The 25,088-nt window shown below is 45.3% G+C and overlaps 1 protein-coding gene across 19 annotated transcripts in view; it reads right to left on the reverse strand.

Annotated features, from left to right (window-relative positions):
* Positions 1–25,088, reverse strand: part of afdna (afadin, adherens junction formation factor a) — a 54,667-nt gene that overhangs the window by 15,845 nt on the left and 13,734 nt on the right. For 10 of the 19 annotated variants that reach the window (XR_015097719.1, XM_086101014.1, XM_086101015.1 and 7 more), the window contains exons 2-22: positions 23,750–23,945; positions 23,539–23,651; positions 22,747–22,904; positions 22,513–22,673; positions 21,253–21,410; positions 19,790–19,874; positions 18,886–19,032; positions 17,612–17,656; positions 16,124–16,218; positions 15,788–16,038; positions 14,618–14,687; positions 14,403–14,541; positions 13,911–14,116; positions 13,046–13,066; positions 9,313–9,458; positions 9,104–9,198; positions 8,754–9,019; positions 8,408–8,551; positions 7,985–8,183; positions 7,202–7,308; positions 5,964–6,044 (exon numbers count right to left, since the gene is read on the reverse strand). Coding sequence is in view for 18 of the 19 variants with exons in the window: in XM_086101014.1 (XP_085957140.1) it covers positions 5,964–6,044; positions 7,202–7,308; positions 7,985–8,183; positions 8,408–8,551; positions 8,754–9,019; positions 9,104–9,198; positions 9,313–9,458; positions 13,046–13,066; positions 13,911–14,116; positions 14,403–14,541; positions 14,618–14,687; positions 15,788–16,038; positions 16,124–16,218; positions 17,612–17,656; positions 18,886–19,032; positions 19,790–19,874; positions 21,253–21,410; positions 22,513–22,673; positions 22,747–22,904; positions 23,539–23,651; positions 23,750–23,945 (2,883 nt within the window). In the remaining variant the exon portion in view is untranslated. The remainder of the gene's footprint in view (positions 1–5,963; positions 6,045–7,201; positions 7,309–7,984; positions 8,184–8,407; positions 8,552–8,753; positions 9,020–9,103; positions 9,199–9,312; positions 9,459–13,045; positions 13,067–13,910; positions 14,117–14,402; positions 14,542–14,617; positions 14,688–15,787; positions 16,039–16,123; positions 16,219–17,611; positions 17,657–18,885; positions 19,033–19,789; positions 19,875–21,252; positions 21,411–22,512; positions 22,674–22,746; positions 22,905–23,538; positions 23,652–23,749; positions 23,946–25,088) is intronic. The other 9 variants (XM_086101018.1, XM_086101030.1, XM_086101033.1 and 6 more) reach the window with 6 other exon arrangements.

The following is a 25,088-nucleotide window of genomic DNA, read 5'->3' on the forward strand; positions in this document are numbered from 1 at the left end:
GATTATTTTTGATGATCACGTCAAATGTCAAATAAGTACCTATTGTGTTTTTTTTCTTCCCAGAACATTTGAAGCAAAGACGAAAATGTATGATGTAACATGCACCAAAGATACTTTTAAAAATATAACAATAAAAAAAAAAGGTATGAAGAACTCAACTCACCCCAACTTTATAGAACACTTTAAAGCAGGGGTCCCCAAACTACGGCCCGCGGGCCGGATACGGCCCGTCAGCACATTTGGCCCGGCCCTCTAACCCTCCTATTGTCCTCGGGTCAAAATGACCCGTCACTGTGTTAAAAACGCCCCAAAAAACCCTAACTGCAAACAGCGGTGTCTACAAGCCTACTGGAACCTACAAAAGGATTATAAGGAAGGAACACAAGAACTTTAAGAGACTGCTCATATGTGTCAGAGAGATTCTGCTCTGACAACTGAGCTGAACATTTATCTGTTAAGATTGTGCATGGCACAACAGAAAGTTAATGTTCCATGGCTTTTCTTTCTATGAAAGAAAAAGAAAGAAAGAAAGAAAGAAAGAAAGAAAGAAAGAAAAAAAGAACCTGGAAAGGGTTATTTGGTTATGTGTGGCTTTCTGGAAAACAATACATTTTTTAAGCTCCCCTACAATCGTCACACTTTTTCTGTTACAAACTGACACCGGCCCCCCCATCAGAGAAGGGAAAAGTTAAGTGGCCCTCACAGGAAAAAGTTTGGGGACCCCTGCTTTAAAACAACCACCATAGCATACATTGAAAACAAATTGCTAACTAAAATAAAATAATAAATTAACCTAAGGTGCGTTTCAGGTTTGTTGTATTGTTGACTTCCTGCAGCCGGACGTTGCTCTTGAATGAGCCAAGAAAAGTGAAAACAAGGACTTTTCGTCTACAAAAATCACAATCAAAAGATGTTTTTTTGGGGGCTTTATTTGTTAATTTAGGATATTACTGTTAAAGCGTACAAGTTGGCTTTGTAAGATGTTATTACTGGGACTTTTACGATACAATTAGTCGGTATCACACGTTTTTACCAAAACTTTCCTTCCATAATAAGACGTTATCTGACTTCCCTTGCCCGAAATTGTCTTAGAACAAGTAAGAAAAAAAAAAAATCTATTTGAGACAATGACTTTTGTGCCACAAAAAAAAAAAAAATCGTTTGTGTATGTTGGACGTTTGAATAACTTGAAAGGAGCTCTGAGAACAATCGACAATGAATGTTTTTGTTTTTCTGCAATGAATCACATTTTCATGCATGTCAGACAAACACGCACATATATGTGCTCATATGCACGGAGAGGGAAACCAGTCGTGATCCAAGGCATACCACAGCATTTACGAAACACACTGGAGGTATCGTGAGGTGCACGGGACTAAAGTGTGCACGCGTTTAACCAAATGCTAAAGAACTGAGGAGGCACGTGTACCGAGCAAGCAATTCAAGCTATTTGTAATTGGCCCAGAAATGGATTTCAGTCGGAGTTTGACAAATGTGAAGTCCGCAAGAGCCCCAAACAAGCAGCAAGTGAAGGCAAAACTTCAAAAGGCTTTTGACACTTTTCTTCTTGCAAAGGAGTTTGGTTAAATGTTAAAATTTGGACCGATATTGAAAGTTATGGGGTATGGAGACACTCACTTTGAAATCAAATGGGACATATTGTTGCAAAAATTATGAAATGTTAAAAAAATAAAAATAATTCATACGCACAGAGATATCAGTGTCCAAATTTTGGCCCTACCGGCTCGTTTGTTTCCTGGCTTGCAATCTCAGACAAGCTGCTTTGTTCACTGTAAATAAAAGTTTTTTTGATAGCAGCGGCTAATGAAAGGGTCAATGAGCGTATGAGCGTAGCTTGAGTTGAAATAAAAAAATATGTTTTCCCAAACATACTTGGACGTTATTATTTTTGCTTGAAGGCGTCCAGACACAAAAACATCGGCCAGGTTTGCTCCGTTGATCCAAGTCGAATCGAGTGCACCGGCGCAGTAGCAAATGACACTTGTCAGCCTCCACTTTGTGCACTCGTGTAACAGTTTGCAGTAGCAAAAACGCAGGTTGGCGTGAAGCAAAAAAAGCAGAGAGCATTTTGGCACAAGTGTAGCACATTCCTCGGTTTGCCCGACACAAAAGTTCATGCTGATCAAGTGCACCTGTGCCTATTTGCCTTGTGTCCCGCATGTTCAAACAAGAACAGTTCGGGGCCTCCGGGGTTCTTTCTCCTTCCTAAACATTTTCGTGCCTCACCCGACAAGCGCTAAAAATGCAAGTGCTACGTTTAATTGAACACAGACGCGGCTGAAAACCAAACCCAAATGTGCCAAGGTGTCTGTTAAAGCTGACAAAATCATTTTGCGAGATGGTGCAGCAACTTTTCATCCACAGGAAATCAGACATCCAGCCCATTGTTGCTGACCACTTGGTGGCCGGGGCCGGGGTGGGGTGGGGGTGGCTTTTTCAAAGCCATTGTTTGCCTTTTGCAAGCCTTCCTCCAGTCAAACAAACAAACAAAGACACGAGCAAGATTTCAAACACACAAACTTTTGGTGCTCTCTTATTGTTTCAGCACTCAACTGGACAAACAAAACGAGAATCCCTCGGTATTGGTGACGAGCATCTGCAAAGGCACACGCCACGCCAGACAATCGCGACGCGTGTTCACAAACAACCCAGGAACCTTGCTTTAGAAATGCCCCCAGATAGCTTCATGCTAACACATAATTGAAAACCCCATAGACGGGCTCAAAATGAGAATTGAGAGTCGCGATGCTACAACCCTATCGGCAACAGCTCTTTGAACACAAATGGTCCAGCAACACATGTAGACAGACAAGATAAGAATAATCACATGCATACAATAAAACTCTCTCCATTGCAGGTTCCGCATTTGTGGTTTTCAATCCTGCCAGCATTTCCCGGCATTGGATTGAGTTTAAATCCGCCCACCCAAAAAATACTTGTATGTACTGTTTCAGCCAATCGGAGTGCCACTATCTTTTCGTCAGCCGCTGATTGGTGGTTGTGGTTCTGCACTGCTTGCTTTGCTGATCACTTCCACATTTTGCCTATTTGTAAGTCATGTTTGCGGAGTGGCATCTGTTTTTTGCAGGCGTGCTCTAGAATGACGGAGGGGGATTTACTGAATATGCCTTATCCTCTGCAAAAAATGAATATGACTACAGTTCACGGAGGAGTCATTTACTGTGATTCAGCAGCAAATCTTATCTGACCATCATACCTGGACTCATCCCCACTCACCTATTACGAATATGCTTGTATTTATGGTTTAAATTTTATATTTACTTATATACTTTTTGTTCCTCTACTTCTCCCTTTCATGATTTTTGCTGCTGTGAATTGGAAATTTCTCCATTCTGAGACAAATAAAAGTTTCCTTATCTTATACAGCCCCTCACAAAAAAAAAAAAAGATATCAGGAACGGAATAAAGCTATTCTGAATCATTTCAAGGTGCAAAGATGATTTGAGACACATTCCAAATTTGAATTACAAGTGAAATTAATATCTCAAGGCACATCTCTACTGAAGCAGTGACTGAATGGCTCATCTGTAATCTGCAGACGGCCGCAAACATATGCTGCCCGTGTGTACAAGTTGAACCATTAGCCAGGCAGCCTTTCAAGCAAACACCAAAGCCACAAAGATGAAGGCCATCAAAGCTGCTGGCGGCAACCAACACGTGCAACGGTCGCCCGCGCTTCAGCCACTAAAAAAAAAAAAAAATTCTTCACACACTCCTTTTAAATTCAATTCACCTCTTGATACATTTTCATGACAACAAACATACCTGCTCCTTCCTGCCCACCACGGAGAACCACATGTCCTGCTCCACACTGCTCCCAAACTTACACGCACAAACACGTCTTTGCCTGTTAGCGTGCAACGCCAAACTCAGTGGACTTGAAAAGTAGCATTGAAGCGCAGTGGCGGTCAAACACCTGAGAAAACAGAAGGCTCCCAGTCTCCAAAAAAAAAAATAAAAAAGTTCCTGAGCAGCGTCAAAATTCCTCCGCAAAAGTGCTGCGAGCCGGGACGCCGGCTGGTTGGACTGAGATGGAGCACTGCTTTGCGCATGCACGCACACACACACACACACACACACACACACACACACACACACACACACACACACACACACACACACACACCCGGTTACATAAGCCCAGCCCCATCGACTGAGAATCCAAGCAGCTGTTGGACAAAATTCTCCCTACCTGCCGTTCCCATTGCACACACGCACGTACACACAAAGTGCTTAAAAAACAAACAGCGCAAAAAAAAGGAGGCTTCCTCCCAAACATCCTTCCTTCCCACACAGGAAATCGGCGACCACGAGCAGGAAGGAGGTTTTCTATTCAAACTTCAGCTCACTCCCAACGCACGTGAGCGGCAACGGCAGCGTTGCTTAATTTAAGTACTGTACAAGTTTATCCCGTAGAAAATGAAACAAAATTACTCCCCCCTCCCTAAAAAGCTATGCTGTGCAATGTTGACAAAGGCAAATTCAGTGGTGACTTCAGAAACAAGTTTAAGATCGTCATGCAGACAAAGGAAGAAGACTTTCACGATTGCTGTAAGTGACTCAGTAAAATGCCGATTGCCGTGTTTTTCGGACTTGGAGGTCATTCGTCTTTTTCCAAGTTTGCCTGGTGCTGCGATTTATACTGCGGTGCGACTTGTTAGAATAAGAAAATCTTTATACAGCAGCAAAGTTATGAAGAAGAAAGTAGAAGAACAAAAAGTATAGGAGCTGCTGTAAAGGCAGCCACACGCGCGGCGGCAGCTTGAAGTCATAATAACATAATAACAAAATAATACACAATTTCTCCATTGTGAGACGAATGAAGGTTTTCTTATCTTAACACGACACAGACAGTCCTTCAATTTTAACAACTTTTCTGCAAACACTGTTGTTTGAAGCAGTTATAGATGAAAGAGGAGAGGATCAAAGAGTCCTTTCAGGATCAGGGATGTCGAAATCAGAGCTCGGACTGGCACCCAAATTGTGTTGAGGGCAGCAAATGAGTTCCTGTTGGATTTTAAACATCGACTTCTAACTACGAAAACCTTATTCTTTTTTTTTGATACAAATGGTTTACTTGAACAAGAATCCTGTGTGCCATTGTGGCCAAAGGTAGAATTATTCGGTTCTTGCACAGATGGCTGTCGTAGCAGACGCCGCATGCTAATTTAACGATATGGTTGTATCACCATATCGTTTTTTGACGAGTGCAATTTATACTCCGAAAAATACGGCACTCATTTTTTTTTGTTGGTGTTGCATTTACATTATTTGCAAATTCATATACTGTATCTGTGGATTTCTTTTCGCCATCGCTCAATTCTCAGAAAAGCCTGCTCATTTATGTTTTTTAATCCAGTGTGCCAATTATTTGCTGTTTTTTTTAACATAGCTTTTTTATAAACATAGAAACTATTCATTAGCCTGTCTATGACATTTCTCATAATGTTGGAGCATTAAGCTAAGACAAAGTGCTGCGTCTGTTTCCAATGTATAACGCGAGTTTTGTTTGACACAACTTGTGCGCGAGTGGAGCTTGCAATTTCATGAAAGCGTTACAGATTCAATTAAACATTTCCAGCCATCAATATTTGCTAAAAGAACATCTGGATGATGTTTTTTTTCCCCCTCCCACTTGGTGATTTCTCGTTGTGTTTGGTGGGCGAGTATTTACACACGTGGACAGTGATCCACAGCAGCACTTCAACAAAGCCACTAAGCAGAACCTCGTGGCGCTCTTCTGTTTAGTCTCTTGCACTTTTGTCAGACTCAACAATGAAATCCATCTCAAGCCAACGTCCAAGCATTCCGCTTATTTCCGGACTGCTCACCAGCTCTTTATTATTCAAAAATGCTCCACAAAAGTTCAAAGAAAGGATCTGCGTGTGCACGCGGGTCAACCGACGAGCGGTCGGACTTACCTTGGCGGCCACGATGCTGAGGCCCATGCCGTTGTGCTTCTTCAGCGTCACCGTCACCACCTCCGGCTCCTTCCTCATTGGCTGACGCCACACGCGCGTACACGGGAGGAAAGATGAGAAAAGAAAAGACACCAGTGAGTGACCGAGGTTCCTCCTGGCACCTCAAGGAAGGCGCGTGAGTGTTGGCTGGATCAAAGTGGAGCACATCAACAAGGAAGACACGAAGGAGGCGGAGGAGGAGGAGGAGGAGGAGGGCCGATGATGAACTGCTGGTTGCAAGTCAAGAATGGGAAACCACAACATAGCTGCGTGCGTACACACACACACAATCACTCACACACACACACACACACACGCACGCACGCACGCGTTCACATACCGTCTCACGCGGTTATGCTCACAAACACACACACACTCACGAACAAACACATTACACATACATTCTCTCACAGGCACACTCACATGCGCAATCGCACACTCTTTCGCACCAACATACAAATTCAGACACGCGCACAGATGCGCGGAGCGGGCGGAGTGAGCGTGCGCGGCAGCAGCCGCGCCTTCCCACATAACAGGAGAAAATATTCTCTCAAAGGCCGTCCAACACCAACACGCTGATGGCAAAGGGGAAATCAAGATGTCTGCAATCACTTTGTGTGTGTGTGTGTGTGGGTTTGTGTGTGTTGTGTGTCCCGCCTTCTTCATCATTGTTGTCATCATCGTGTGTGGCCCCCGAGACGACATTTTGAGCAGCCTGACGTGTGAATCACGTGAGCGTCCGCCACAATGACTCACTTTCGCTAAAATGCACTTGCGGTAAGCGTCGCCTGATGGAAAGCTTCGAGAGTCAACATTTCCCGGACTTGGGCGAAAACTATCCCAGCCGTCGAAATGGACGCTTTGGTGTTTATGAGGTGGCCACTGGTGGGACAAACTCCCACAATGTCACTGGGATGCGAAAAGCTGCAGCGCAGGTCACACCCAGCTTTCATGAACGTCAAAGGAAAATGGTTGGCTATCCGAGCTACACGAAGGCGTTTGTGGGATTTTGAGGTGTCCTGAAATAGGCATCAAGGCAGGGATAAAACGGGGCAGTTGCAGAGGAAGTCTGCGCTCAATTTCGAACTATAAGGCACTCTCGTTTTGCGCGACAAGCTCACTCGTGCATTTCACGCGTGTGTTTGCTGCATGTGTTCGGTAGAAACGTCGGCTCTCTCGATGTTAACTGTCGTACGTACCATGTCGGCGCTGTCGACGGCGGCGAAGTGGCTGTCGCAGTCGGCACCCTCGAAGTGGACCGTCCAAGTTCCGGGCGAGCGAGGGTGCGGCGTCAGCCGGCAGAAGCCTGGTGGGCAGAACAAACGCAGCCAAACTTATGCAATGTCTCTCTCATGTCCAACACAACAAAGTTAGTGAAAGTTGTGATATCCTCAACTGATTGGATCGCAACCAAAGAAAATGTTGTTCTTCCTTTCAGTCAAATCAAAGGCCAACAAAGATGTGTTGGATGTGGGGGGGTTTTAATACTCCCACAAAAATTCATAGAAATGTTTGATGTTTTGTGGTTTCTTTCACCTCAAAGCACTCTTAGCCAATGAAACATTCCAAAGTATTTCATCAAAAAAAAAAAAAAGAATACAATAATGGATTTTTTTCCCCACATTTCTTTCCTTGAAAATACGATTTGATCAGGACAGGTGGGGGTTTTTTAATACTCCCACAAAAATTCATAGAAATGTTTGATGTTTGGTGGTTTCTTTCACCTCAAGCACTCTTAGCCAACGAAACATTCCAAAGTATTTCATCTCCAAAAAAAAAAAAAAAAGACTACAATAGATGGATTTTTTTTTTCCCATATTTCCTTCCTTGAAAATACGATTTGATCAGAACAGGACAAAAAGCATGCTATTTGCCACAATTATGAGTATTGTATTTTGTAATTGAAACATTCGGTTTGCTCACAAAACACTGGATGGGACATTGAAAATGTTCATCTTTCAAAACGCTATGGCGGGCGTAACCTCTCTGCAGCAGCGGGTCGAGGAAGTCCTGCAGGCCGTTGGGCAGGCTGCGCACCACGTCGCACGAGTAGCCGTCCTCGGGCAGGAGGAAGGGCAGCTGCAGGTCGGGGTCCTCCTCCAGCTGCACTTCGCGGCCGTCGCTACGCGCCAGCTCGTCCGCCGTGTTCTCCGCCACCGCCACCACGTGGTCGATCAGCTCCTGGCGGGATGGAGGAAGAAAAACGCTTCATCGTAGCACATTTCTTCTCGTGTTTTGCATGTTTGAACAGTAGTCACGGTTCGTGGCAGCCTTGATTTGGATCAATATGCTGTATCAATCATGGAATCGGAATAGCTAAGGTTAAGCTAAGTTTCTGAAAGGTAACTTCACTCCCCAGGTTTTTGGGAGTAGTTTGTATCGAAAAGCAGGCGTCGTGGTCTTACGGGGGGGATGTAAGGCTCGTCGGGAGCACAGTGGTAGTTGGTCATGAGCGCGTGCAGCTGCAGCGAGTTGAGCTTGAAGCATGTGCTGTGGATGTTTTGGACATCCTGCATGGAGTACTTGTCCATGGTCAGCAGGGTGGTGGCCTAGAGGACACGCACACACAAACAAGTCTTAGACGAGTAAGATGACTGTTTGAGAAATTGCAGTTCAAAATATCCACAAAAATATTGTCAGGGGTCGACGTGTCAAAATACTGGCATCACATGCCCGAAAAACTAACACAAATGGTGGTCAAAAGGTCGCCAGCCGTCAGGTGGCTTGCACGGCGGCGGCGGCGGCACTCACCTGCACGATGCGACTGAGGTGGCAGTCGGCGGCCAGCTCCAGGCCCTGCTTCTCGGCCCAGGCCTCGATGTGGCTGAGCTGCTGGCGCAGGATGGCGCCCCAGTAGTGGCAGCACAGGCCCGACTCGCTGTCCGTCACCAGCTTGTTGAAGAGCCACATGTTGATGAAATGGAAGAGCTGCGAGAACAGCTGGATGGTCAGCGCCGCGTTGACGCGACACCGACGCAGCAGCGACATGGCGCCCGTCAGCGTGTGCAGGACGTCCTCTATTTAAAAATACATTTTAAAAAGTAAATAGGAGCTTACACAAGAAGAAAAGTTCATTTGTATTATTTTCATCAGTACATTACCTATCTTGGGTCTCTGGGGATTGTGCTCTTCCGGGTCATCCAGGAAGGCGACCATGTAGTTGTTGAGGTCGGCCTGTAGGCAGTGCACCAGGTACCTGCGAGAGCGCAGCACACGCCTTTCAGAGCTTCGCGCGAAGATTAAGTCATGTTGCTGAGTGTGTGTGTGTGTGTGTTTGTCTAATGAAAGTGACATGTGGAGTCACACTGACTTGAAGGCCATCTGGACAAGGTGCGCCAAAACGTCCTGGGCGTCCAGCGTGACGCGGCTCATGTCGCGGTCCTGCTTGATGAAGTTGAGTAGCTCCGAGGCGTTGGCCATCCAAAAGGCTAGCGCGCCCGCAATGTTCTTCTGCTTCTGCAATGTCGCAAACACACGCACAGAAGATGGAAAAGCGTCACGCTGACAGCGTCCATCGCCGGCCATGTGTTACAAGTCAGTCGCTTTCAGTGGCAGCCAAGAGCGAGTTGGTTACTTGAAGGATAGACTCATGCCCAGCCCACGCCGACCCCTTTCCTCTCCCCACAAAAAGAATTGGTTATGACCATCGGCCAATCACCTGAGAGCTCAGCGGCGACACCAGTGACCAGTCGTCCAGTCAAGATATCAAGTCACCAGACAGCAACCTCCTCCTCCACATGCGCAACTTTGTCTACGCTCATCAGCACCACCTTGTGGCCATTTGTATTTCTTTTCAGGATCAACCGTGACTTTCAAAATACTGCGCATGGAAGTGGATTTGGGATCAAAGTCCACTTGATGACGCATGAGGCTATTCTAGCAATTACTCCATCGATGATTGAAGCATTCAGACAAAAAAAAAAAAGACTGGAATAATTACGCTGGTCAAAAAAATTTCCTGGAATTGTTCTGAGATGGAAGTAAACTTTAAATTCAAAACGACTTTTTGGCGCTGATTCCGAATCTCCCCGCGTCTTTTCTCTAGCACATCAGGGTTTAATAATAATAATAAGATAACACGAACATAACACGTCATACATTCAATAATACAGTCCAACCTCATTACAACGTATCTCGAGGGACTTGACAAATCTGTATAACGGTACAGTAGTTCATTGTAACCATTACCAATATGAATATTTTTTCATGTAATACAGTAGAAACACGTCAATTACAAATACTTTGCCAATTTGTAGTCTCGGTTGAGACTACAAATTGACTACAAGTGAGATTTTCTTCCGTTTACCAGACATGTTTTCAGACCATGTGCGCCATGTATCCGGAAATACAACAATGTACGAGTTGATCACTAGCGTTGCTAAGCAACGGAGGGGAGTCCATTGCTGTACATTTTGTTCATAAGCAAGGGCGCAGCGGCAATGCGCTTCACAACGGTTCGTTGTAACGAAAGCCTTTTCAACTATTTTGTGGGAGAAATCTGTTAGTTGTAATAAACCTTACGTTATAAAGGTGGTTGTCGTGAGCAAAATCGGCAAATGAATCACGTGAAATTGGGACTCTGAAATATGAACATTATGGGGTGGAAACGTCAAGAGGGTACGTTGAAAATAAATGTGACTATTTCTGAATGAAGGCTGAGGTTCAGCAACAGGTGGATTTTTTTTGCTGAAACATCTCAGCTGTGAATGACAATGTGCAATCTTTTATAGGTTAAACTTTAAAAAAATCTCAAAAACCTGATGTGACTTTTTTTTTTTTTGAAACAGCATCCAAAATATCTCGAGGGACACAAAAAAAAAGCCATCTCGGATAGAAATTAGCTGTTGACCAGAGTGATTGAACAAAAATGCCGACACAAAATACGCATGAGAGGTGCAGGCATTATTTTTGGCCACATGAGGTTACCATCCGCACATTCCACACTATAGTATCTGTGACGTTAAATGCGTGTGGGGAAAAAAATGATTACTGCAAATCTTTAAGGCGGACTTTTGGCTTCAAATTTTGTGATTGATTAATGTGATTAATTGGATTCATATGAATTATGAATTTATTCTCGTTATTATAAAGCATTTACTTTTATTTATATTTTTAAAGCAAAATGGTATAAAAAAAACATTGAGGCAGTGCTAAAATTGTCGGGATGCACTATACCTTGAACAAGTTTTGTTTGTTTTTTTACAGTTTTGTTGTCCTAATGTAGAAATGGAGGAGGCTGGGCTTGCTATCTGAAGAGCTGATTGGTTAATATGATCCACCAATCAGAGCGGGCACTCATCTATCTCTGCCCACCTAGAGGGAGGGAGGGTCAAAAGGGGGACGGGGGGGTCAAAGGAACCAAAAAGAGAAAACCAACTAAATGATTGTTGGGAGCAGCCGGGGGTTGTTAAGGAGCTGAGCGCATCCAAAAATGAAAAGTTCCCAAAAAGGAACGAGAGACAGATGAAGCGTTAAGAGTCGTTCATACACAAGCGTCACGTCACACAGAAGACGCAAGGATGCAACAACTGCACGGCCACGAGGAATTGCTTTCAACTCGGCCGCTGGCGATTCGTGTTGGTTTTAGTGGCAGGCAGGCAGGTCCCGGAAGCTGAATGGAATCATTAGTCGGGGGATGATGTCAAGTTTTCCGGCTGTGGAAGGTTGTGTTCTTTCGCCTTTTGGACACGAGTGCCTTGACTTACGAGTTCAACTTGTTCCCTAACCAAGATCAGAACTTCAAATCGGCTCTTGTTATGTGGCTTTATATCAAGAAAATAGCACACGGCAATCATAGAATATAATAAAAGCAAAGGTAAAGTAAAAGCAATTGGTTGGGACTGTACATGCCGTGTATTTGTGGGTTGGATGTGCGCCTTTACGGGGCATTGCCAAATGAGTGACGCCATGTGCGTGAGCACCATTTTTAATCACCTCACAAGCTTCCCAGTAATTCCAAGCTTTACTTAAAGCACAAAAAAAAAGACCAAGCGAGAGCTCAAAATGCAAAAAAACATGTTAAGTTGGGGCACTCGTATGTCAAGGAACTACTGTACATTGTTGGTTTGTTTTATATTACATTGCTGTTAGAGTAACAGAAATAAAGAAGCAACAGCAGCAACAAACAATTGGGTGGTGGGAAGTGGGGGTGAAAGAAGCACGAGAAAGACAGAAAGAATATGGAGGAAAAGGTGGGTAATGTGACAAGGTTGGGCGACCACGAAGCCTATTGAGCATATTTATGACTGTAAAAATTGGCGCAAATGTCCTATATTTTTAAGGTTTAGGTGGGATTCGCAGCTCAGTAATAAGTAAAACTTTAAGTAAATGTTTTAAGTAAGAAAATCCAAAACAAAAAATAAAAGGGGGTGGGGGCAACACAGAGTATTTGCAAAATAAATCAAACAGAACTGCTCAAAAACTCATCAAAGCTAAATTAATTTGAAAAACAAAAGTCACAACTAAATAAAAACTGTACAAAGAAAAATCCCAGACGATAAGTCCCATAGATTTTTGTTCACACAACCGTAAACCGTAAGGTTTACACAATTGTAAAAGTTGGCATGGTTTGCATCGGCACGATTTAAATCAAGTGGCGCAATTTGTATCAAGTGTGTTGAATTGCTTTCAAATTATTACGAATGATGAACATTTTTTCTGGCTTTCTGACTATCATGGCTGTAGCCACTAAATATAAATCAGCTCATGACTGCAATTCCCGTTCAAAAACACGCTGCTTCATCAAAGCTATTTCTGCCATCACGTGCAGCAGCCGCTTCAGGTGACGTTGCATTAAATTAGACATTTGGAGAGCAGTTGGACTTCTAAACTATGAAACCTCTGCGTTGGTGACTCATAGTTACGAGACAGTTGTCACCATGCTCTCATATGGATGTTTGCTATTTTAATGTGCACAAAAGTGCACTTATAGGAGCATTTTCATTCATTTAAAGAAAATATTAACTTGCCCAACTTGAGAGGGGGAGAGAGAGCGAGAGAGAGAACACAAGAAAAGGTGAGAGTCTGATGATGTGCTATCCTACCTGATCCCCTTCAGGACTTTCCTGCATGGGAGGAAGAGGAGGAGGAGGAGGAGGAAGGACACATTTCACAGGACAGAGAGAGAACACGTCAACAGCTACACTATGGTTGCACGCACGCACGCACACACACACACGCACACACACACACACACATGCACACACATTCATGGTGGACAATGACAAGTTTGTCACACCAAACGATGAAGAGCAGCATCTTGTTCGAGGTCCTCGCAGCTCTTGAAATAACTTTAAGGATCGGTCCATTACTGAGAGCGTTTGTCCTCATACAGGTTGCTCTTGTGTCAAGCCCAGCTCAGGTTAAGCAAAATTGAAAAGGCAAATTTTGAAGTCATATTTATGTATGTTGGTGTGAAAACAAGTTTGCCGTGTCAGCTTCTCAACCTGCTCCATGTTATGTCGTCGCCTCTCGTACGTGCAATTATGGTCAATTTCTTTCTTTCATTTTTTTTTAAGGGGACGGGGAGGTGCTTTTGGGAATGCGTTGTGTCAACAATAGAAATTTAGCATTAAGCGTTTACCTTAAAAAAGAAAAATAAATTGATTTGAACTGAATGAAATTGGCGAATTAACAGCCATGTCATTTTCTGTGCTAACTGGGCTCTCAGTTACCAGCTATAAATTCTCCAAACACACATTTGCGCAATAGCGTTTGCGCTAGCGGTTAGCATACCTGAGCGGAAGACAAGACAGACGGACATACGACGAGCGGCATCACAAAGGTGAAGTGTGGACAGACAGACATCTAAACGCCAGCTCGTGGCACGCAAAATGACAACTGACAAGCGTGGCGGCGCCAACGGACGGGACGCGCGACGAGGAGAAAGAGGGGGAAGAAAGTGCTCACCTGGATGACGCCCTCCATCATGCTCACCATCTTGTTGACGATGGCGATGACTTTATGCGTGCGCTCCGAGGGCGACATGTCGGGCCGGTAGGCGGGAGACAGCACGTAGCGGCACGCCATGTACAGGACGTACGTGGGCGACAGCTTGAAATGCACCGTCGAGCTGTTGGTGTAGTTGATGATGGCCGACAGGAACGTGTCTTCGGCTGCAGACAAAAGTCACCATATGTCAAAAACGCATGAGTGGTATCAATGCATCGTTCCTCAAAGTGACATAAACAAAGCTACTTGTTTACCCATCAATGGCGTTTTACAAGATGTGTTAGCATTAAGCTGGCAGACTTATGAGGTCATTTTAAGACATGAATGTTTTCTCTCTAAACTGGTTGACGCCTCTTTTTTGAAGATTTATTTCCTGTCTTCTAAATTGCTGCCTGTCTCCAAAAACAATGGCCTAGCCCCAGTTTGTGTCAAGTAAAAGTTTTGACTCACAGTTTTCTCTGAACTCGATGCTGGCCGGCAGAGTCAACTCAGACCGGTTGGCCGAGCCGTCCTGAGTCCGAACGTCCTGCAGCTCGCCTCGGATCATTGGCTTCACCATCCCGCGCTCCATCTCCAGCTTTCCCGAGCTCTGCACGCACCAAGTGCGTGTGACCTCACTTACTTTTACGCGGGTCAAGTTCCCTCAAACCAAGCGTGCGCGTTACCTTGCTCGTGGGCATGGCGGCCCCGCTGTGGATGTCTCCCTGGAGGTCAAAGGTGGTTTCGGGAACGCTGCTGCAGCACACACAAACAAAAGAAGCACATCAAGATGGAGGACGTCTCGTGAGGATGGCCTAAGCCGGACCCAAACGCAATGAAGCAGCAGAACAAAACTCTTCCTTGTGTTTCCCGCCAGAAGCACGCCGCCTGGCGCAATTCTGTGTTTGGCGGGTCAAGAAAAGATGGCTGCAAAGCGCGCTGCGTGAATCGTCATGTTTGAAGAGGTACACACACGGTACTGACATGTGAGCACACACGCATGATGTTGTTTGCATTGGCTGGAGAAGAAGGGAGTCGCCAGTGTGCTGCTGGTCCAGGTCACGCAGCTAAACGTGACTTCCAGCTGTCAGAAGCAGCGCAGGTCAAGTTTGAAATGTGTGGAAAAACAATCTAGGGCCAAGTAGTGTTTCAAGTGACAAAGTCAAACACTCCACTTTGCCAAGCAACACAAAAAGCAAACTACAGACACTTGTTGACATGTCAAAAGTCATCCGAAGGTACAGACGTCTCTATCAACATGGAGCCCACTAAATTCTGACAATTCCTAATTGGCCTTCATGGCGGCATCGCGTGCGAATCGAGGTCATCAAGACAAAAATGAAGCGCGAGTGAAGCTACTTTACCACAAGCTGTGACCACTCCTCTCAATCATCTGTCACTCCCAAGATGTTGAAATCCAGAGGTTCTTGTTGCTTTTCATTTTCGTGCTCTGTTTCCTACCGACCGTGCAAATGCGAGACCCGAGGAGGAAGATGAAGAGGAGGAGGAGGAGGACACGGAGGCGGCCCCACCCTGCACCACGTTGTTGAGATTAGAGGGCTCGAGCAAACCTTGCTCAGTGTCTCCTCTCATTTGCTCTGATGTGTCACTCCTTTCATCTCAAACCTCGTCGTCGGGTTTCCCCCTCACAGATGGGGAGCATCCCTTACTATCACTTTCGACCACAACCACAACGGCTAGGATCACAACTCAAAGCAGATCCAAAAGCAGACCACAGAGTCTGACTAAAACGACACTCAATAACAACAACAACAAAATCTCATGCAAATCTTCTGAATCAAAACCTACGACGACAGCTGCTACTAAATCCAAAGCTCAAGGCGACTTTGCCTCACCCAGATTTGTGTCTGGAGCGCATGCCGGCAGCCGGGTCCCTCTTGGCGCCCTGGTCGTAGAGCGGGTCGACGAACTTGAAGACGTGCGCCGATCCGAAGCGCAGCGTGGCACCCGAGCGCAGCGCGGCCGTCTCGCCGATGCGCTGGCCGTCCACGAAGGTGTCGGCGTCGGGGCCGTGCGGCGTCACCGTCACCAGGCCCTCGCTGTGCGTCAGGTTGCAGTGGTGAGGCAGCACGCCCGGGCCCAACAGCTGGCGGCACACGCGCAACCGTCACACACCGGCGCGGCACACACGCAACCTCGAGCGACGGAAAGGAGAATTTCTTCTCGGCTACCTGGATGGCTCCGTCCTCGGTGCAGTCCGAGCCCACCTCGGTGATGCTGTGCTGGAGGCGGTACAGCTTGGGTTTGTCCCGTGAGTCCGACCCATCTGCAAGGCAGGGAGGCACTCAATTAGATATAGTAGGAATGGAGGAGGGAATTTGGGGAGGTTACTCATTTTATGAAGTGAAAACCGTATTCAGTCAGTGTCATCCAAAATGTCTTCTTTTCAAGATGGTAAACGTTTCATGATTTGAAATCATAAAATTTGGTTGATCATAGCTTAGAGCTCTCGAAAGCCCCAAATTGACAACTCATACTTTGGTGAAAGAAATAACAGAGGCTGACTTTTTCAACTGAGCGACTGACATTCATGAGTTTTTGTCAAACCTTTGGATTTATTGGAATGCACCTGTGTACTTGTAGCGTATTATTTCATATCGACGCATATTCACACGCACAGCACTTTTGAAATAAACGATCATAATAATCAAAATTGGTGGGTGGAGGGTCTGGTGAGTCATCGAAGATGATCAAGGGAGAGTTGAGTTCGAGCAAAAGGAAGAACAAAGCACAATGATGAGAAGGGAAAAGTTAGTTGACTTCTGTAGTGAAGAAACACAAAAAAATATTGAGGTTTTTCTGATACCCAGTCATTTGCTCAGCGGACCGCATTATTAAAAAAATAAAAAATATCAACACCTTCCCCTACCTTTTAACTCATTCAATCCCAGCCATTTTCACTGGAGCAACCCCCTCAATCACTGTATTTTACTGGATTTTGACTGATCTTGCAAGGCCCACAGAATATTTGGTTCTAATGCTATATAAACATGGAGCTTACCAAAATAAAGTTTGGACTCGCTTCTTTCAGCAGAAAAATTAGTTTCTATCTTTTTCCATTCTTCAGCAATCGGCATTACAAAATGGCTAAGTTTCATGAAAATGGCGATTCCTGGGCAAAAATCTGAGAAAAAGAGCTTTTTGTAAAAGCATGCATTTCAAGCACGTGAGGCACCACTGCCATCTACTGGTCGCTTTTTTACATGATTTACAATGCAAACATCTTATTGTCATTCACAGATAATAATAATAATAATAATAATAGATTTTATTTATAAGCGCCTTTCAAGACACCCAAGGACACTTTACAATAACAAAAAACACAAAACAATACGGGTTGAGCAGCGGCAGCCAAAACGCGCCAGCATTCACTCAACCCGAAAGTCAGAAAGAAACAAGGGAGGGAGATGGCATCAGACCCTCCTCCTTTCTAAGACGCAAAAAAAAAAAAGATTTAGACGTACTCGTACGTCCTTGGTGGGGGGGGGGGGGCTAAGTACATCTTGTGGAATGAAAGAGTTAATGGTCAAAATTTCTGCCATTATTCATGTCCATTGCGAACACTGTCTTGCGCTTTGCAGCTCTTTTTTTTTTTGCATTTACGCGACAAACACTGCTGACACATAACAGTAGAGAGGCTGTGAGATGCACTTTTTTACCTTCGTGATGCCGATAGGCGTAGTAGGCATAGTGATTCCCTCGCCCTATCGCAGGCAGGCGCGGGAAGTGCAAGACATGCACATGGGCGCGCACGCACACACGCAGCGGCAGTGCCACACCATGCCATGAAAAAGTAGGGAAGAGAAGAGACAACAAAGCTCAGGGTGAAAATGTAGCGGGAACGTTGTTAGGCAATCAGATGACAAGAGTAGCACATGTTAGTCTTGTGGCCTGGCAGGTTAGTGTGATTGGGTGGTAGACAGGGAGTGGCGAGGAAGCAAGAAACAAGCTCGTTAGGTACAGAAGTCAAGTTGAGTTGGTTGGTTTGTGTTTTTTAAGAGGGATGCGTCTGCAGCTTCCCCGTCGAGTGCACATCAAAACTCTCCTTGTGGCTTCATTCCCTGTTTCAGCCTCTCAACGTATTTTGCCAACGTTAGGTTAGAGGTGCAACAATTAATCGAAAATTATTTGGGGAGGAAAAAGAATCAGCCCGTTTTGAGACCTACAACTGTCCAAAAACTCAGAATTTGAGCCTCTCAGGGATTTGGTGGTCATTACAGTGGTTTCCAAAACTGAATTCCGCAGACGCGTCCATGCTGAATAACGTACTCGACGTCGGTGGCAGCGAAGGAGTCCGTCAAGAGAGATTTCGAGCAGAATGTGCTTAGACCCTTGTAATTTATCATCTTTTGCGTTTTTGGACTTGAGAATGCCACTTAGATTTTATCACAACCTCAAGCATCTGTTTTAAATGGTGAAAAAAAAGGGCCCCTTTGAAATGCCTAATAACCAGAAAACGAGACAGTTGCAGTAAAGATTGAAAGATCCTCGCCCCACATACTGTAAGTGAAAAAACGGATCCTCAATTTTGAAGCTGGAATTCTGGAAAGTATGGATCTCCATTTCACAACGGGATGTCCTTCATTTCAGAGTGAGGATTTTTCCAGGGTGGTATTTTGAACATTCCCATCATAGTCCTAAAATTACACGGGAGCAGTTGGCATGGAGTAGGTTGGATTATACGGAGACCTCAGGATGAATTTCACGTGCGATTAAACTTCCAAGTGACATCTGGACTCGTCAACACGTGATTCGTTTGAAGACTTCACCTCCGTTTGACCCGGCTTCTCTTGCATCTTGAAACGAGCAACAGTGACACCAGCTGGTCAGCGCCTGCCCCAGGTACTTGTGCTAGTTCACTTTCAATGAGATGTACTGGCCATTGCGTGGGTGTGTGTCGTGTGTGGGTGTGTGCGTGCGGGCGGGCGGGTACCCGGGCTCAGCTCCACCAGGTAAGGCAGTTTTTCCGGCGGCAGGGACCCGGAACTGTCTCTCCCTTGCAGGCCCTTGTCATCTGCTTTCCTCATCTTCCTCATCTGGTAGTCAGGCGGTCTCTTCTTCAGCTGGAAGACCAACGCACCTGCACACAACACCACAAAAAAAATTGTTGGCAACATAATAATTTGCTTGGAGATGTACAACGAAGAAATGAAAAAAAAATGGACGTAAGAGGGCTGTATGGGGGCAATGAACTCAACGTCACAACAACCTTGACCTCATAAACAGTTCTTCAAACACAGCTCCATTTTACTGTCAAAGCAAACATAACACAAAGAGAATTACACGTGTATTGAAACCATTCAAATTAGTCTTCTTGCTAAATACAAAAACATAATGGGGAAACTCCATCGACAGGCTTTCAAGGAGCATTTACAGGCATATAGCGATGTTATAAGGTCTGCACAAAATGTAAACGAATAAAGACAAAATATTCCCTGGCATATATTCTTTATCCTCTGCAAAAAACGACCACTCTTGCAATTGAGTTCCGAGTCGCACAGCAGACGAGTGAAATGCTTCTTTGTTTCTGTCTAAATGACTGCGTTATACCACCTCCTGGTGGCCAAGCCGCACAACTGGAACAGATTGAGGACATTTCTATTTTGAGTGAAACGCTTCTTTGTTTCTGTCTACATGACTGCGTTATAACGCCTCCTGGTGGCCAAGCCGCACAACTGGAACAGATTGGGGACATTTCAATTTCTATTTCACTTTAAAGGGAAAGAGATACAAATGCTTGCAAATACAAGCCTGGTCACAAAACATTCAATTCTAGCTGTTGTAATGTTGTCAGAGCAACACAAGGGGGCAGTACGGGCATGCAAAAATCAGCTTGCCTCTGTCAGCAGGCCAATCCCTGAAGATCTGCAGCGGACACTCGCCGTCGTCCAGGATGACCTCCTTAGCCGACTTGTCATCTTGCTGCAAAGCAACAAGACACATTTGAGGTTTTAATCTCTCACAGATATTTATGAAATGGCATCGTTTCATCCCACAATTCTCCCGTCGGGACAGCGCAACAATGTCTGGGCGATGGTTGATGAGCGGTTGGCGACTCGAAAATATGAAACTCTGCGACTATTATTTGTAGCTTTCTCTCGCTTTTCTGTGCATACACACACACAGGCCCCTCCCCCCAGACTGGCTGACATGCGAGCAAGCCAGCGTGCTGTCGAGCTCACTAACCTAATGGACTTTTGTTGTGATGCTGCCGCATCAGCAAATAAATATAAGTGGTGTGCATGCGCGTCAGTGTGTGTGTGTGTGTGTGTGTGCATGTACATGTCTGTGATGTGACTCTCAGGAGGCTGTGGAAGACAGCCAACCCTCAGCATCTGCTCTCTGCGTGAAAGTCATTCGATTGCTTTCCTCTCAGAGCTTTTCATGTTGTGTGTTCCATTGCGTGCGTGCGTGGCCGCCTCAACAGTCTGTGACAAAATGCGGGGTTTAAAGACAGCGCCTAAAGTGTTATCGCACATTCCCTGGCAAGCATTGCTGTTTGGCCTTGATTAGGGCTGCGGCTATCAAATATTTTCTGTTATTGTAGCAACTACCCGATTGAGTACTGACTTCAATGGATAAGAATTTTATTTCATAATCTAGAAACAAAATCGGCATTCAGGGCATCACTTTCTTTTGTTGACTTGGGTGTTCTACACGCCAGTGTCTGTGACTTTGAGTGTCTGTGGCTTTAAAAAGGCGGGGCTGGGCCTGATGAGTGATGACGGAGTCGGCAAATGAGGGTGGAGCGTTGATTTGTTTAGGTGACCTGATTTTCTATTTTGTTTAAGATAAGAAAAGAAAACCTTTATTAGTCTCGCAATGGAGAAATTCCCAATTCACAGCAGCAAAGTTATGAAAGGAAGAAGTAGAACAACAAAATATAGGAGCTGCTGGAAAGGCAGCCACTCTCGCGGCGCCATTTTGAAGTCAAAATGTTTAATTTTTAATTAATTAAATAAATTAATGTTTAATGCTGTAATTCAGTATCATGTTGAATGTAAAAAGATGAATCGTTTCGGGACCTTGTTTAAATAAAAACTGGACAAACGCTCAGAATTGCAGCTCGTCGACAGTAAATTTTCTCAGATTTCTGTTGTCCAAAAAGCGCAGAACAGACTGTCCTGTTTTGGAATGATGGCGATTGAAATTTTTTTATTTTCATCTAATTAATTGGGAAAAAAAATCTGCACTTTATCGAAATAATTGTTTGTTCCAGCCTTTGTTGAATTTATGTACATATATTATAGAAGCCCAATTTTAAAAATAAATAAATAAATTTAAAGCATAGTAATGTTACCCGTGCGATGCAGTATTCTCGTGGGTTCTCCTTCTCCAGGCTATACTTTTCCAACGCTTCCACCACGGCAAAGTCAGCCGTGTCCCGGGTTGAGAGCAGGATGGTCTTGTAGGGAATGTTGGGCTTCAGACTGTCGGCGTAGATGCGCAGCGTGCCCCCTGCCAGGAGCCACACCAAGAAAAAACAAAAACAAACAAAAAAAGTTTTTTACATTACTTCCTAGCATGTCAGGTATCGAACCACGACAGAAATAAAAACAAGATGATCCTCTTTAAAACATCAAGAAGCAGGGTAGAGAAGACACTTAACGACTCATGACGCGAGTCGACGTTTTCATTTGGAGGCTAACGAAGCAGCTGGCATCTGGGGGGAGGACATCGCAACTACTTTGGGTGACTTCACATGCAACTAAGTCATTTCTGAGGCCAGCACGCGACAGTCTTTGCCTCATGGACGTGCAGGACAACAGGGACTCAAGGCCTATTTTGTATTTGACCACTTTTTTTTTTTTATTCCCCATGGAAACTAACCTCAGCTGTTGATTGGAAAAACTCACCCGTTCTTGCCTGTGCGTGTATTTTTATGCTTTCTGTGGATGGTTGCCAACATTTCCTGCTCCCTCGTCTCTATGCAGTAAATTCAAGTGTTGCAGAATGATACTTTGGGCTCGATTTGAAGAGTTCAAACGCAAAAGCAGAAATGTCCGTGTTTGTGAATTGCATAATATGCCTTGTCGTATTTCTGATTCTCAGTTAAAGTGAAACATATTTTATTTCTTGTATTCTAAGTTAAACTATAACGTGTCCCGTCACATTCGCATTTGCACTTTCAAACCAGTGATGGATTATTTTGGGAAACCTATCCCCAGTTATCCACCCTGATTATTTGTGACTGTTTTTTTTTTCTAAATCTGCTGCTTATTTGCAATTTTTTTTTATTTGCAGATTTTCACGAATCATTGAAGGGCATGGTGTCAATCCCCCATAAATAGTGGCAACCCACTGTTATAAATTAATCCATTTGAAAAAAAAAATCTTTTGAAGAGGTTTCACAAAAGCAAACCAATCCAAGTGCTTAAAGAAGCTTTGCTGAAACCATGTTGGAACATCTAGCGCTGGAGATTTTTTGAAAAGTATCGGTTTGGTTTTGCAGTGCTAGGAACGACGCCATCAAACAATGGCCCGGTAGGCATTCTGCTACGAGGTGCGGCACTACTTTTGTCTACTTTGGGGAGGTTTGACTCTCCGCACGGTGTCGTACCCGAGTCTGGCCTCCCATCGCTGCTCATGAACTCCTGCATGCGCTTCTCCAACTTCTGTTGCCTGCGCCTCTTCATCACCACCTCCGGGTTGGAGATGGTCCTGGTGAAGCTGGTCTCAGGCATGTCCTTGTAGACCTCGGCAGCCAGGCGACTGTTCTCTCTACGGCAGACGCAAACATGTAAGACCACAGAAACATTCCCATGCTGCACCCCCCATGAGCGGGTTGCTCTACCCGTCATCCCGGTTGGGCATCTGCTCGTCGCCGTCTGTTATCCGAGCAAACTCCTTTTCCCGCTTCTTCTCTTTCTTCTTCTCTTTCTTGGATAACGTCCTTTTGAAGTTCTGGATCACGCCGTCTTTCTCCTTCTCGGGCCCGTTGCTCTGACTCTTCTTTACGCGAAAGAAAGGACGACGACGACAAGAGGTTCAGTTAGATTGCCATGCAGTCGTGGTCAGTGGGTGTAAGAGGATGAGGCAGATTGGTGGAATGTAGTGGTTGGTGGGTTAAGGCACGGGTATCAAAGTCAAGGCCCGGGGGCCAGATCTGGCCCGCCACGTCATTTTATGAGGCCCACAAAAGCAATTTGACTTCCACGATGCTTGCTGAAGTCTGAACCAAAATTTCAAATTGTATATATAATGTCATAATTACAATGTTTGAGCAATCCATTATTCTTGACTTCTCATGTCAAAACTAGTTATCCATCTATTTGTTGTTCGCTGTGTATGTAATATGCGGAAGTGGTTAAACATTTATATGGTTTCACAAAATTCACAGTCATGATGGCCGTCCCAAGGTAAACCGTAACTACGATGTGGCCCGCAACAAAACTGAGTTTGACACCTGCGTAGACTGGTGTTTAGCAGCCTTTGGTGGATGGAAGAGAATGTGGTAGATTGATGAAAAGTGGGTGTAAGTGCTTGGGGTAGAGTGTTGACAGTCGCGGTGGATGTGAAAAGTTGCGGTAGATTGTTGTACAGTGATGGTTCGTTATGGGTTTGGTTTCTCAGCCTGTTTGCAAACCTTGAGGAGGACGTCGTTCTCGTTCTTGAGGACAAAACGTCCTTCTCTATCGTCTTTATTCCAGTTGAGCTGAACGACCAGCGGCTTCTCGTCCAGGTCCAGCTGCCGCTCTTCTAACACACACGCACGCACGCACACATACAAATAAATATTTGCACCAAACAAGTTGCCGTTTACCAACTCTGTCCAAGGGGCACTGGTGCGCACTCACCACCGCTGACGTGGACCTCGTAGAGTGAGTAACGCGGGGACGATAGCATCCTCATGTCGGGCCGGAACTTCTCGGCCAGCGTCTCGATGACGTCCTGAGTGGTGGCCGTGCTGGACACACGGATGCACTTGGTGGCAAAGTTGCCTGCCACGCGGTCTTGGAAGTAGAAGCGCATTACGCCGTGGAATTCCAGGTCCTGCAAGCCACGCACACATGTAGCGCACATCAGCGCGGATCACGGTCTGTGTGTGTGCATTTTATGAATTTCAGTACAATGTTATTAGCAAAACTATTCATTACTTTTTTGCTGCAGGGATCATTTTTGTGCACCCGTGGTTGTCACTCTCACATTCTACACTGTAACATCTGTGACAGTGAATGTGTGTGGCGTGAAAAGGCGGGGCCCGATGCTGGTGAGTGATGCGTGCAACAGCAAATGAGAGTTGGATAGAGAGCTATTTTGCTTCATAAGAAACACATCAGGTGGGGTGACAAGTGACATGTAGAACGAGCATGACACATTAACCTGGGGCTTTAACATGAAGGAACTGCCAAACAACAACTGGACGAAACATTTTTAGCATATTTACACTTGAACGGAGGCCACTCCTTATTTTCCCTTCTCGCGCCTCTCGCCACATGTGACTCAATTGAGCAGAGTGGAAATACTGAGCGCCGTTTTGATAACAAGGGCGGGGTCAGGAATGCGCGTGCATGTTGTGATTTAGTGCTGGAATGTGGGTCACGGAGGGTTGCCGTTCTCGAGCTTGGGTAACCAGCGGCGACTGTTACCGCGGAGACGGCGGCCCACTCGGACCGACAAACAAAGGTCACCGCTGAACGCCTTTCAGTCATGTTCAAGCGCAGGAAGTGCGGCACGTCCAGGCCGGAAACAAACGGCAACATATTTGCAGGGCGACGCGCACCCGCGGAGGCGCCGAGCTGCAAGGTCAAAGTTCACCGCGCCACTCCTGTGGCCACGCTGCGGGCCTGTGATTATTCCCATGGCAAAGTCCACTCACTCATCTTGGCGCCTGTCGTTTTATCGCCCTCTCAGTTTGGAAGCGCATCATACATATTTGAAGGGAGTTCCAATTGCAGAAAACAGACTGACAACAAGCTGGTGCTCAAGTGTGGAGTTTTCAACTGCTTTTTAGAAGTGGGGAATGGGAGAGGTGGGGGGGGGGGGGGATTACCGTCTGTCAAGCAAAGACAAAGTAATCTCACAACGCTCAAATCTCAGAGCCAACCAGGCAGCAGTTCAGAAAATCCTGCTGCCTCACTGCCGCCTGAATAACAACGCTAAACAAATTCTCGGAATGGGAACGCAATTTAGGAA

Source organism: Hippocampus guttulatus, chromosome 20 (assembly GCF_054856545.1).
Source record: "Hippocampus guttulatus isolate MCC_2025c chromosome 20, RoL_Hgut_1.0, whole genome shotgun sequence".
NCBI lineage: Eukaryota > Metazoa > Chordata > Actinopteri > Syngnathiformes > Syngnathidae > Hippocampus > Hippocampus guttulatus.